The sequence below is a fragment of the Artibeus jamaicensis genome, unplaced genomic scaffold (assembly GCF_021234435.1).
Source record: "Artibeus jamaicensis isolate MK-2021 breed Jamaican fruit bat unplaced genomic scaffold, CSHL_Jam_final scaffold_916, whole genome shotgun sequence".
In the NCBI taxonomy this organism is placed as follows: Eukaryota; Metazoa; Chordata; class Mammalia; order Chiroptera; family Phyllostomidae; genus Artibeus; species Artibeus jamaicensis.
This window is the reverse complement of record NW_026522059.1, coordinates 59,005,001-59,019,458: the sequence shown is the minus strand read 5'-3', so window position 1 is coordinate 59,019,458 and position 14,458 is coordinate 59,005,001. Positions and strand designations below refer to the sequence as shown.

Here is a 14,458-nt window from a genome sequence, read left to right as displayed (position 1 = left end):
GCAGTCCAATCCCCAACCTCACCCTACCCATGCCAGTAGGCTCTGTGAAGATGGTAAGTCTCTGGAAATTGAAAACGTCAAAGAACAGTTATAACTGTTGGAATAAAAAAAAGATAATTCCTGAAATAGCTGTAAATAAAACATTAAGACTATTTTACTAGTGATTACTGTGACCAGATATTAGAAATAAATACATTTATTTATAGCTACAAAAAGAAAATTATTCTGGTCAGCCAAAAAAGCATCAAGTAATATTTCAGTTTATATCATTACCATTATGAAAACATGAAAGTCATTCTCACAAACATCACATAGGTGGGGAGGAGGAGGCAAAAGAAAGAGAGAACTCAAGTTATACCATGATTGGATACTATTTTTTGACAATGGGATAGCATCTTTCTTGGTGTGGAGACAATAACCACACTCTTTATCAAAGTTTTGTAAGGGAGGAATCTAATTTTCCCCAAATACCACAGGAAGTCTAAATATTAGCTTCCTAGATGTCAAAGGAGTAAATATTGCTAAAAAGTATTATGTCAAGTACTAAAAATATCCTTACAAGTTTCTGGAATTCAGAGAAGCTGTTAACAGGGACCATTTAGAAAAAAAGATTAAAAAAATAAAGCACACATTTAAAAATATGATATATTTTCTTGTAAAAACTGGTGAGCTCCTTGAGGACAGGAATTGCTTCATAAGTCATTTATATCTGTCTCACTCACCATTGGGGTTCAGCACAGTACATTTTTAACAAATGGGGACAAACAAGCATTTGTGTATTAACAAAACAAGATGTGTTTCAGTAAATTTAAGTTTTGAAACATATCAATATCTTATTCCTACAAATTTTGCTCATAGGTATTTTTCAAAGAAAATAGCACGAATCAAATCAATGATTTACATTCTGATATAAAAAAGAATTACAACCTACATGCTAGAATCACTAATAAGTGATTTTTTTCTAATTTGCTATTCATCACTATCTTCTCCCAAAGTCTTTAAATCTCTATCTATCCCATCATTCATTGTTTCTTCCTCTCTCAGGGGATACATGTGCTTCTCAGAGGCCAACTACTACAGTTACAGTCATTTCCATTCCCTTCTGCCAAACAATACCTTCTTTCCCAGTATCCCTGCCCAATGCAGTATCTTCACTGTGACAGTGTCCCTTTTAAGACTATGGGTGCTGGAACCAGTCCATCTAAGTTCAATCTTGACTCAGTTATCACTGTTTCCAGCTATGTGACTGTGAATAAATTAAATAAGCTTTCATTGCCTTAGTTTCCCCATCTTCAAAATGGGCATGATAATAGTACCTAGCTGATAGGGTTGTTCTTAGAATTGAATGTTACTACATTTAAAGAACTTAGATGATTATCTGCCATCTAGCAACTGCTCAATAAATGTTAGCATCATTAATTTTATCACTGAACTTGTAGTCAGAATAAAGCAGAGACAAATAAAGAGCAATGGGAGACTAATAAAAATGTGTAATATTTCTTAAAGGAAAAGGGAGAGGAGCTGACAAGGGATAAAATAAGAATTGACTGACAGTAATGAGTGTTCAGTTAATACTAGTGATTGCCAATCCCAAAATCCCATGCCTAGTTTATGCCCAAAATAAATAAAAACTTATCCACATTAAACCGTGTTCACAAATGTTCATAACATCATTATTTATATCAATCAAAAAGTGGAAACAACTCAAATGCCCATCAGCTGACGAGAAGATAAATACAAAGTAGTCTGTTCATACAATGGATATTGTGTAAGAAAAAGGCATGAAGTACTGATATATGTGATAATTACGGACGAATCTTGAAAACATTAGGCTAAGTGAAAAAGCCAAAGGAGGGTAGGATCAAGGGTGGGAGGTGGGGATGGGTGGGGCACGGGGTAGTGGTGGGGGGAAATGGAGACAACTGTACTTGAACAACAATGAAAAGAAATGCCATCAATAAAAATAAAAGTAAAAATAATAATAAAAATAAAGAAAAAAACAGTCACAAACGATCACAGAAGGTATGATTCCATTTATATGAAATGTAGAGAATAGGCAAATGCATAGAGATAGAGACAATTAGTGGTTTTCTGGGATGGGATTACTTAGGTGAGGAGGTGGGCTTAATGGCAAAGGATTTGGGGGGAGTGTTGAGGATGTTCTAAAATGGATTGTAGTAATGGATTGCATTACTGTGAGTATAAAAAATCAGTTGTGCACTTAAAATGGGTGACTTGCCTGTTCTATGAATTATATCTCAATAAAGCTGCAAAAAAAGCAGCAGCAGCAGCTAGGGAGAAGACAATGGCTTCAACATTCATTGCACTGTCCACATGGTAGATTTTGTAGCATATAAATTTAAGTTTCTTTAGTGTTTACAACTGATTTTTTGAAACGTTTAGTCTCATTGTCCTATATAATCCCATGCTTAATTATTGAGATTGTTGACTTATTCCATCATTTTCCCACTGTGAACATTTGACAGTTGATCACTTTAAGAAGATACTGTTCTGGCACCTAATTCCCTGAATTTTAAGGCCCCTTCTGGATCTAAGTGTCTTGCGGTATCTGTTGTGACTTTCAGACAAAGAAGAGAATAGAGTACTAATTAGGTAGACATTAATTTGAGAAAACCTTGGCTTTTAAGGATACTTTCAAAAATACTTAGTGCTGAAGCATTTGAAAAAAAAAACAAACCAAACCAAACAAAAACCCTGCCCTGAAGATGGGACAGGGACCTGCCTTTTGTTATGGTAAAAAGACTTAATGAAAAGGGGAAGAAGGGTTTATAGGAACAAGTATAAAGGACACATGGACAAACACTAAGGGGGGGTGGAAATGGGAGGGAGGTGGGGAGCACTGGGGGAGTGAGCTGGGATGGGAGTAAAAGACAGAAAACTGTACTTGAACAACAATTGAAATAAATAAAAAATTTTTTAAATACTTAATTTGATCCCACAATGACTGAGATTGTTTGCTTTTTGGAGAACTTGTCACTTTTACCAAATTATACCCTGTTCCCTGAACCTTTGATTAGTCATGTGTACATTCAGAACTGATTTCAGTGCTTGTTGACGAGTCTTGCACAACATCATCAAAGGTTTATTATCCTCTAGGGACTGAGAACACTTACAGCATGCAGGAAGAGATTTTTGTGATCTACTTTAAAACAAAAAGAGGCATTAATGATTAACTCATAATATTCATCAATTTTTTTAAATAAGTCTTCATATACTGTATCCTCTATCTCTCACACACATACACATGTACACACACACTTACTTATACACGATTTGCTCTAGGATTTGAGCAAAATAAGTGTAAGTAGGTCTCTCTGGATGAATAGTGAAAACATCACTAGAATACTGGCATTCTGCTTTTTTAATCACCTAACACATGGGACCTGATAGATCCTCATTCTTCAACACCCACTGACAAAGAATCATATTGTTCACTTTTTGGAAAAGCATTAGCATACAAAAAAGGAATATTAATTACAATGTACTGCTGTACCAATGGCTTTCCAATAAGTTATCAAGTTCTATAAGAAGGAATAAAATGACCTACTACATGCTACAGGAACTTGTAAGTAAATATGATACTTGAGAATCTCTTTTGAAACACGTACCTAAATAAGAGGTGTGGCTCAGTGGATTGAGCACTGGACTGCAAACCGAAACACGTACCTAAATAAATGTTGACAAAATTAAGCAGTTTGGAAGATAGTTTTTATAACTTAAAATTTATGACTTGAAGATGCTAATTCTATCTCTGTGTTAAGAATGAATACTCTAAAAACTAAATGATTCTTCATAAAACCCATTTTAATTCTCTTAAAGAATTAAGATAGACAAAGAATTCTTTTCTCTAGAGAAAAAAGTTATTTGTTAATTCCTCTTGGATCTATTTTTAAGGAATTTGGTTATGAGATAAGGGAGTAACTTTTCAGGGAACACTCAACATGGAAAACTTGGTACAATAGTTCCATCGAAATGTATTTTTTAATTACTTAATCTGCTAATAAAATTATAATAAACCCCCAACAACAATAAAGCAAAACTTGCTTTTAGCCAAATTATTTCTCGAAAAACATTGTGCAGCCTCTGTAGAAAAGTCATGTAGAAAAGTCTCACATAGTAACAGGAGAGAGTCTGCTCCCCCCTAAAGTACTGTGCAATATCAATTGACCCAATAAAATAACTTCTAAAAGCACATTCTGGTGTTCGTATGATTCCTATTTTGGCATGTTAATCTTATTTCAGAGAATGAAACTACTCATTTGGTGTAAAAACTGGGGATCATTTCTCCCCTCCCTCAGGTTTGATGGCACCTTCTCTGACCCTGAGTGCCAGGTGCTGACTATATGTGGAGTTTAAGGGAGAGACCTTGTAAACTGACTCACTTTCAGAGGTTATGACCATTAGACTTGCTACCTGATTTCCCACAATTGAACAGTGAATGATTTTAAGCCCTTGGGACATATGCTAGTGTTGTTCTCAGGCCTGCCAAATGAATAGTTACAAAGATTTAAAGTCTTTGAAAGACACCGAACATTATAATTATCACAATGTCCTTGCATGCTTTACACACTCCAGCTATACTATACGTTTGGGAGCTTCTCTCCTGAGAACAGTCCTGTCATTTCAAAAGTTAGACTATTCTTACTTCCCAATAAAAAATAAAAAAAATTCATTCATGAATGTGGCCAATGGCAGCAATGGCAATAGTAGGTGATTTTTGCAGGATTGGGTAGCCAGACTTCAGAAAGCATGATTTTCACAAGCATCTTGAGGTTAAGTCAATGTACGTAGTTAGAACAAGATTTGGGGCTCTTCATTGGAATCATTAGCAAAATTTTGAGAAAAGAGAAGGTAGTATATTAGAAACATTTGGTGGAAAGAAAATTCCTGGAACCTGGTACCTAAATGGACCCAAGGTAGAAGTTATTAGTAATAATAATAAACCAAATCTATTTTTTAAAATTCTATAATAATTAGTAAGTGACTAGAACTTCCTCAAGTAGTTATAAGGATGCCAGGAAAGGGGAAGAGGACATGTGGGTTCTGGGCAGAGAACAGGCTGTGCTTGGCTGTTCTGTGTAGTAAGTTAAATGCTTAGGGAGGCACATTCCCCTTTTCAGGTCAGCAGGGTACCATTTAGTACATTACTGCTGAAGTACTCTGCTGACCTGAATGAATTAATGCAGCTTCTAATGGTGCTTAACTTGCCAGCACTGAGAGCCGAGGTACCAGAAGTGATAAATATTCTATTAGTCCTTTCTATTTAATAAACCAAACATCCAAAAATGCCAGTGAAAGGAAGTTTCTTTAAAGTGAAAGAACCAAGTTGTGACAGGAATATTCAGGTGGCAATTTTAATCAGCAGTTTCCCTCCCAGCTTGGAGATGGCCCAATGAGTCTAAGCTCATCATTCCGGTTGACTGCATGCAGTCAAGTATGCAGTCCCGTGTGGCCAGCTCTTAGGTTACATGCCATCTGCAATATCTTTAAGGGAATCTGCTAACTTGGAGGAATAAATATTCCTCCCAAATGACTAAGCCCTAGACAAAATGTTTGCCTATGTGCCTCCCATCCTTCCTTTCCCTTTCCCATTCCCCAGTCTTCCTTTCCTCAAGTATGTCGAAAAGTGTTTTCACTAGCAGAGCTTCAGAATGTAAGCAAGAGCAGAGTTGAGAAGAGAGCACAGTTAGGACTCCAACACTCACTCCTACTATCTGTGAGGACTGAAGCAAGGTATTTTGCTCTGAGTCTCAGTCTTCACATGTTGAAATGGGAATAACAACATCCAGCTGTTCAGAACAGTAAAAGAGATAATGCATATAAAATGTTTAGCTTATTATGATTATAGTTCCTATAGATTCTCTCTTCAAAAAGTAGCATCATTAAAAAGGTGATAAATGCATAAGTCAATTATCAATAGGGCTTCACTTTTCACAGACTATATGGCATCAAAAGAAGCGATATTTTGGGTAAGTTCTTGCTAATATTTCAAACATCACATATAGACAGTCAATAGCCAACTCTAAGCTATCAGTGAGGCTCTTCTAGACAAGAACACATAATCACAGCCTAAAAAATCAATATTTTAAAACTTTAAAAGCTTTCCTCCCAAACCATAGTTAAGCAATACAGTTAAACTTGTCAGTAGGTCATTTCTTTCTGCCGCAGCCCTGCACTCCACTAATTTTATCAGCAGGTATCCAGGTAGAAAGAATTCCTCAACCTTAACCTTCCTCTATACCACTCCTTAAAAATTGCTTAAAGGGGAAATATAACCCTAACATTCATTCCTTCAGCAACACGGAGAGCAAAGTGTATATTCTATGCTTTCTAATATTTCCAATAAAAGAAAGGTTTTAGGAAAATCTGAATCAGTAATTTTTGAGAATATGGTCTCAATACATTTTTATATTTACACATACACATTTAATATTATAAGTCTTATAGTCAAGACAACAAAAGTAGAATTCCTCAAGATAAAAAAAACTAAAACATTAGTAAAAACTTACACAACCAGATAAAGTAAAATGTTGCCACACACAGTATTTGTTTCCTGGGATAATACCAGAAGAGGTTGTTATAATAATTATTCTTTAAGCAGAACTCTCACTGACAGTATCATCAACTGAATTCAGAAAATATTCTCTAAGAAACAGTTGGTTCTACAAGGGGGGGTGACTGAAGTTATAATCTGATACATTCTACATTTTTGATCGAGTGATTTTCTTCTTCGTTTTCCAGGCAATGCATTAGAATCATCACCCTCATGCATAAAAAAAATGTGCATGTGTCAACTAGTAGAGAAGCTCTACCCTGTCCTCACAGTCTCAACATAACACCTGTCTGAGACTGATCAATAAAGTCTCGCCCTGCTGGAGGGCAGTGAGAGTAAGCTGAGTGACCCAGGACAGCAGTCACACTCAGTCTTTTGGCAGACCAACCACTGGTGAAAAAAGCATAGAAGTTTTGATACCTAGTATATGGATTCAACCTTTGCCACAACCAACATTTCTGCCACATTGGAAGAACCGAGTGAGTTAGGGCACATTGCCTTGGAGAAGATGGCTCACGTACTACCACATTAATAGGACGCAACATTCATACACAGACACTTTAAAACTTGGCACATAGTAAGTGCTCAATAAATGCTTTCGTATTTATTAGAACTAAAACTTGGGATGTTCTGCAAACAGAACTTTGACCCTTATGTCTATATCCATTGCCACATTCTACTAGGCTACAGAATCTGTGAAGACAGTTCCTCATGGGAGTGAGGGGGCTGTGCCTCCGTTGTTGTTCTTCTTTTGAATAAATCATATCATCATAAGCCTTCATGCAATACACTGATAATTTGGGGGAAAGTGCCTTTTGAGGCTTGAATTATCTGAATAATGAACAAATCTCCACATCTAATTGAACTCAGCCTGAGCATGGGCTCCGACGCAAAACAAACTTGGGAAAGCATTTCCAGTAGAACGCGGGCAGGCCAGATGTTCTGGAAGCAGAATGCGGTCATTATGCACACGCCAGCTCCTCCTCACTCCACCCCAGGCCAAGACCCTTTCAGCAGCATGAGGCCTGGTTAACATATGACTCTGGCTGCATCACCACGTGGCATCCTAGGACCCACTGGAACACTTCAGCAATTTTCTACAAGCTCCACTGACAGGAACAACTAATCTGAAGAAACACACAGGGAGGGCACGTTCATTATGAGATAACACCTTGGTCCACATTACCTAACTGACCTTGGGGTGGGTGAACCATAGGCAATTTACTACTTTTGGTTAAACCATACCTACACTTCATAAGCTACAGAATGAGCACAAGTTAGAACATAATATAAACTGTAAAGTGCAAGGTGACATGGCTTTGAAGTATGGCAGATGGTGGTGCCAATTCTTTATTGCATTTCAGAAGTATGAAGTGGTGTATGGGTGTATGAGTGGGTGTGTGTGTTTCTGTCTGCCTGTGTGAGTTTGGAAGGACAGAAAAGCTCATAGGGTGGAGCATTGTCTTTTCTAAGGCCCATCCTGACACAATCACTGCACCCGCACACCCAGGAATTCATCCAGAGGAAGCAGCTCCTTTTAAACAAAATGTACCCTGGGAGAGACCAGAAAAGTAATTTAAACATTTGGATGAACTACTTGACTTTTATGGAAAATGCTTCTTTTCCCTTAATTACAGGAATGCTAGTTTTCTTGAGGGATTAAATGTCTAATCTTGCAACATAGAGTACTTGCATGGAGAAGAGGTCTAGGTGGGATAAAGTAGTAAGGATTTCAGAAAACCAGAGAAGAGCACACTAGTGTGAGCCTGACGGTAGCACTTCAGTTAAGGAGACACATCAGAAACGCAATAGGAGGCTTCCAGTGACACACCGCACTCTCTCTAGATTTTTGTTAACAATTTCTCTGTCCTGAGATGGATGTAAAAAGTTGCTAATGCCTCGTCTAATGCAATCTTTCCAGAAATTGCTATCTATCTATCATTTATCTATCATCTATCATCTATCTATCACCTATCAGATACTTGGATATATGAAATGTAGGATCGTTTTTTTTTTTTTCCTAGTGAAATACAAAGAGGGGTTTGGCTTATCATGTAGTATATTCCTTGCCATGTGAATTCAATGAGAAAGTCCATATTTGTGCCAGAGTCATTGTGTTAAAACACATGGCTGTGCTTCAGCAAATGTCAAGCTTAAAAACAGAAGTAAACGTGTTAGATAGGGCTGGCCAATTACATTGTGATCTCAAAACATCCATGATTTATTAGTTGCTATTAGCTAACCAGCTCCTCTGTATTTGATCTGTGTATTTATCTGTCCTAAGTATTATGCAAGCATGTAGTATTCTACTGTGGAAACTCTGCCTTGGCTCTTTACATGAGAATACAATAAAATAACTTGAATTGTGATTGCTTTTTTAAATAAATCCTGAAACTGGAATTGAATTTCACACTGCATTTCAAGTTTGAAAGGAACATATATCTGAAACTAATACAAAAAAAAATGCACAATTTTCCATATTCAAGTTAACATTTAGCAACAGAAAAAATAACTTCTGTTTATCTCTGAAAACAGCTTTCTTCATCTAAACAAATGATGAGAATAAGACTGAGAAAAACCTGTTTTGGTTTCTTAGACATACACATATTCCAATTTTCTTTTGCACAATGACTTTTATGCAAATGTTTCCCACACAATCTCCTGACCTCTTATACCATCACGCTGGGACAATGACAATCCCATAATTGCAATGGTACATATCTGGGATATTTGATTTTAAATTGCAAAGTTGGACTCAGGCCTATTGAAACAAAAATACTTGTGATTCTTTGTTAATTCCAAACTGATCAGGTTGCTATTTCCTACTAGAAAAAAATTGGCAAAAAATGTAGGTAAGGCTAATTATTCCATTTTTTATTCTCTCAACACATACTTTTGCCAATGTGGCTCCTTGCAGCCTCTTCTTTGACCCACCCCAACACATGAATTTAAGTTTTTACCCCAGATTCTTTCATCCGTAACATGGATAATGAGAAAACTCCAAAAATATTCTTTGGGGGAATGTTATACTAAAAGTTATCTAGGAGCCAATCCCACATGTGTTCCTCTGCTCACCAAGGAGATTCATCAACTGCTCTCAGAGAATTTGAAGCCCAAATAAGAAAACAACATTGTGGAATTGAGACAGATTATCATGCTTCACTTCTAGCAGATGAAGGAAGAAAAAGAGCTAGGACAACTCAGCTTTTGACTTTGAACCATTAAAGCTGGGAACACTTCCCTTAAAATACAGATTGTATCCTTAGAGCAGTGGATGTGCAGGTGTTGAAAGTCCTGCAGGGGATGGTCAGTGTCCCATCAGCCAAGGAAAGTCTTGGGCACTCGGAGCCAAGAACAAGCAAAACTGTAAATCAGAAATATTACCCAAGTCTTACATGTTTCTTCTTGCTTTGAATGTGTGCTACAAAGTGGTCTTTCATTATATGTTTTTACTGAACTTTTTTCGAAAGAGTTTGGGATCTTTTAAAGGGGAGACCAAATTGCAATGCATTTTAAAGGTGTTTCTTGAAAATATTATCCAGTTTATTCATTAGTCCATTGTTCTTCCTGCAAATATTTATTGAAGACTCATTATACGAATTCCAACTGATGAAAATTTGTAGAGGATGCAAAGGCATGAAATAAGAAGAATATAATCAAATATGAAAAAGTGGAAACCCTGTTTTTGCATTAGATATAGATATGAATATGGATATATACACACATTCATTTTACCCTGCAATGCTGACTGGAGCTGTCTGTGCATTTAGTATTAACTTCGTTATACACTTGCACAAATTAAAAGAGAAGATTAAGGGTAAGCTGCAGTTTCATTTTATTGTTTCAATGTCCCATACCAACTTTGCTTTATCATGAAAATTTCTGGGAGAAAATTAAAAAAACACTTCAGAAAATTTTGCTTGAAGAACTGAGTAAGATTTTCTAAGAAAATTCCTTTTGAAAAAAAAAATCTCAGGAAAATAGTACTGCCAAGAAACTAATATAGCCTTGCTTGTTTTTGTGGCCATCATTAGCAATAGACATAAAGGTCTTCTCTTTTTCTGAGTCCATATGGAAAGATCATCAATGCATTGTGCCTCTGGGTTCTTTGCCAAAATACCATAACCCACAAGCCTTCTACCTTAAACATAAAAGGAAAGGTGTTGTTCTGGTCAAATAAAGAAATAATTTTTACTAGCGTACGTCTAATGTTGAGGCTGCCTAAATCCTGCCAAATACATTAAAACAACATCTGTAAAACAGATTTTCATTAAACTGATCAGTTTAAAGTTAAGCAGCTAGGCAGATGATGCTTTTAAGCTCACCCTTAACCTTTAACCTTTAACCTTCTTAAACTGGAAGGAGGACACACACTTCTTTTAGGTAATACAGCAAAAGGTAGTCTATTCAAATGAAACTTATGCGTGACCACATTTGAAGTGTGAATCAATGCATTGTAAATAACAAGAAACGCAGAATTCTCACAGCTGTGCATTTGTCTTATAACTGCTACTTGTCACTCTTCCTTACCGACTGAATAATTCCCAATAAAAATGATGTAAATTAAGCTCTTAATGGAAATGAATTTTATGTAGGAGTGTACTGTCTAATCATTAACTCAGAAATTATTTTAAGTCTAATTTTAATATTTTTGCCAAATTACAAACCATCATTTTTTCCAGGCCCCAGCCAATTTGTTAGGTTCTCATTTAAAAGCAATTAATGTTACCTGTGAAGCAATTTTATTTTGCTCACACAAGCTGACCAAGGTTGTTAAATCCTCATTACCACACCATTTTTCGTAATTCAGTTTGGAAACAGTATCCCCAACACACTGCTTCTCCGGAACTGTTACAGATACTAATAGAAATAAAGAGTGCACTTTGAAGGATAATGTAGTTTAATTGCCCAATACCAAGTTGCCATGCTCAACTATTTCTTTGTTCAATCTTCTTTTAATTCAAGGTAGGTTTGTTCAAACTTTATTTTTGTTTGTTTGCTGACTACATTATCAGGGAACTTGGGTGTTTAAGAGATAAGCAAATACAGAACAGTTGAGGGAAACATTTTTTTATATGACATACATTTTTAAGGTAAGAGGATATATATACCTTTGGCTTCAGGAATCTAAAGTTTTTTCTGCTTTAAGCCCCCCTTTATAAACAAGGCTTTATCTAACTGGGTTATTATCCATTCAAAGACAACATCCAACCCTCTCTGCAAAGGAACTTCCAGACTAACTCTGGCACCCAGCAAATTGCTCTTTAGACCGTTGGGGTGGTCAATCCATACTCATGGAATGAATGGATAAACTTAATACACAGATGGACACACATGTCTAAATAATTACCAAACAATTTGATTAAATAACCTTTCCTGAGAAAATAAACAGTAACATCCTATCTGTCTTGAGCCTTCCACATGAGATTAATAAAACGGAAAATTTTGTACCTTTAAGTTTTCTCTTCACAACATGTCAAAGTGTTAGAGGATCTGCTCAACCCATGAATATTCTTTCTAGCTCCCACAATTGAGATCTATTTATTATTTACACAAACTTAATGTTTGGGTTTTTTTCTCCTAGGAATTCTAATATTTTAATAGGTCAAGTATCAGGAAAAGAAGTTGATCATTGAACTGTTGTCGACTGTTGCTGTAAAACCTATGAATTGTAATACAATTAATTCATTAGACTATATTTTCAATTCCACCAATTTAGAAGCTTTCCATCTCACGTTAAGGCCCGAACTCCCCTCAAACTATGTAACCCAAATCTAATGCTTTTATTATTGATCCACAAAGCACCAACATCACAGGAACAATGTTACAAATTCTCCCACCACGTCTTCAGGATTTTATGTTCAGTATATCAATCTAGAATTTGAACTTCAAGAAACAACCTAAATAAACTGTACCAGACCAGCCCAAATAAATCGTTCCTGCATGTGCTCTAGATAGCCACAATCTGCTCTTCTTGTCATGTGTTTATAGTTTGAAATAGTATTAGAAAAGCCATAGGTGTTATAATCACTGGTTGACTCCTGAAAGTATAGTTATCAATGATTTCTAGTATAAATCAATAGACAACACTTGCAAAATGGATTTTGTAATCATATTTAGAGCTTGTTACAATGACAAATGGTTTGCAATACTTTCTGAATTTTAATGTCCTCTAGACAAAAGAAGTTTTTAATAAGTTACCAAGTTATTCATCATAGAAATGAATCTGTTACATGGGTACATGAACCAAGACAATCAAGCCAGACCAGTAAACCAACTGCCAAAAATAAATTAACCAGTAATCAGGATTTAGGAAAAGTCAAGACAAGTTGTATAATCAAGGTGTTCATCACCTGCATGTATTCATTACTCCTGCATGTTTTGTTTTGTTTTTTACCAGCAGGGATAAAAGTATATTTGCCACTGAATGAATGTTTTTATCCTTGCCACACCCATTGGGAGATAAAAACATTACTATCTGGGAAAAGTCAAGCAAAATAACAACTAAGTCAAAATTTTCAACTGATGCTAAGGGAGAGAGAGGGTGTGTTTACTTAATATTGCTAGGAACTCAAAAAAAAAAGAGAGAAAATGCACACATGGAGTTTGGATTGTTCTTGTCTGTCACCAAATGAAAGATGATGTATTCACGAGGTAGCACTATTTTTGTCTCCTGCTCCCTGTAACCATTCATACTTAGCCATGAGCAGTATATTACACTAAAAAAAGCAGTCAATAACAGAGGTCTAAAAGTATTGCTTTACATATGATAATACTCAGGAAAGTTAATTTACTTGGGGGAACCCAGAAGCAATCAATGCCACTGAGATAGGTGTAAAAGAGATATATGGCCATTCTTTCAAATTATACTGTTCCCTAGATTTCAACATAACGTGTAGTAATGTTTAGCAGACACTGTGTACCTTGCCCTTCTATTTTTTTTTTCCACTTGCAGATTTGTGCTCCAAGCTCTGAAATAGTTAATACCCTTCCTGTCTTTGTGCCAAGGGAGAGGGTTATCACTCTTACCTTGTAGAGCTTCAGGGCAGCCTCGTGCCTGTGATTGGTGGTATGCAAGCGTAACTTATCCACACTGTTGGTGTAGTAGTCACAGGCATTACACTTCAGGTGGACAGGGTTGCCAATGGCGATGCACTTCAGCCTCCACTCGTTGCTTTTGCCCCCTTCCTTAATGTGAGCCACCAGCTGGTACTTCTGCATGTGTTTGTCAGTCTTGCAGTGGAGCTGGAAGTTGGCTTTGAGCTGAGTGTTGTAGTTACAGAGCTTGCACTGGTAGATATCTCCAATTACAGCCCTCCACTCCTCTTCAGGGAGAGCGCGTTCGCTGCTCACATGCACGCTCAGGGCCTCCAGGCTGTCAGAGGTGAATTTGTTGCACACAGCACACTGGAATAGCTTCAGTGCTGGGTCACTGATATAAGGTGACAGCTCTCCTGCAGTAAGGAGGGACAGGTCATCACCCATTAGCTGACCACTGGCAAGCCGGATTTCAGGCGGCAGCTCATTATTTACTACAGGAAGAAAAAAATTAAAAGGAAAAATAGACACTAGAAAACACAGCACACACAAAGGGACCTGTAAAATAAATTCTTGACCAGAAATGTGCTTTCTCTAAGAGCTTAAACCATAAAAAGCTTTAATAGGATTGAATCAAGATCAATTACAATCATCCCTTTCAACTTCTAAATGCCCTCATCAGATAGCTTTAATTACTCCTACTGGGCATGATGTCATTCTGGAATTTGTATTTTCGAGGGCAAGAGAGGTGATCAATACCATAACAGAACAGTCATGTGCTTGCAATTTAAGAGCCTAGATAAACTTACATAAGCATTAATTGTTATTTCACAATTTGTCTTAAAG

The 14,458-nt window shown here is 36.6% G+C and overlaps 1 protein-coding gene across 2 annotated transcripts in view; it reads right to left on the bottom strand.

Annotated features, from left to right (window-relative positions):
• Window positions 1-14,458, bottom strand: part of ZFHX4 (zinc finger homeobox 4) — a 190,907-nt gene that overhangs the window by 149,964 nt on the left and 26,485 nt on the right. For both annotated transcript variants that reach the window (XM_037145191.2, XM_053661080.1), the window contains exon 3: window positions 13,604-14,106. In XM_037145191.2, the coding sequence (XP_037001086.2) occupies window positions 13,604-14,106 (503 nt within the window). The remainder of the gene's footprint in view (window positions 1-13,603; window positions 14,107-14,458) is intronic.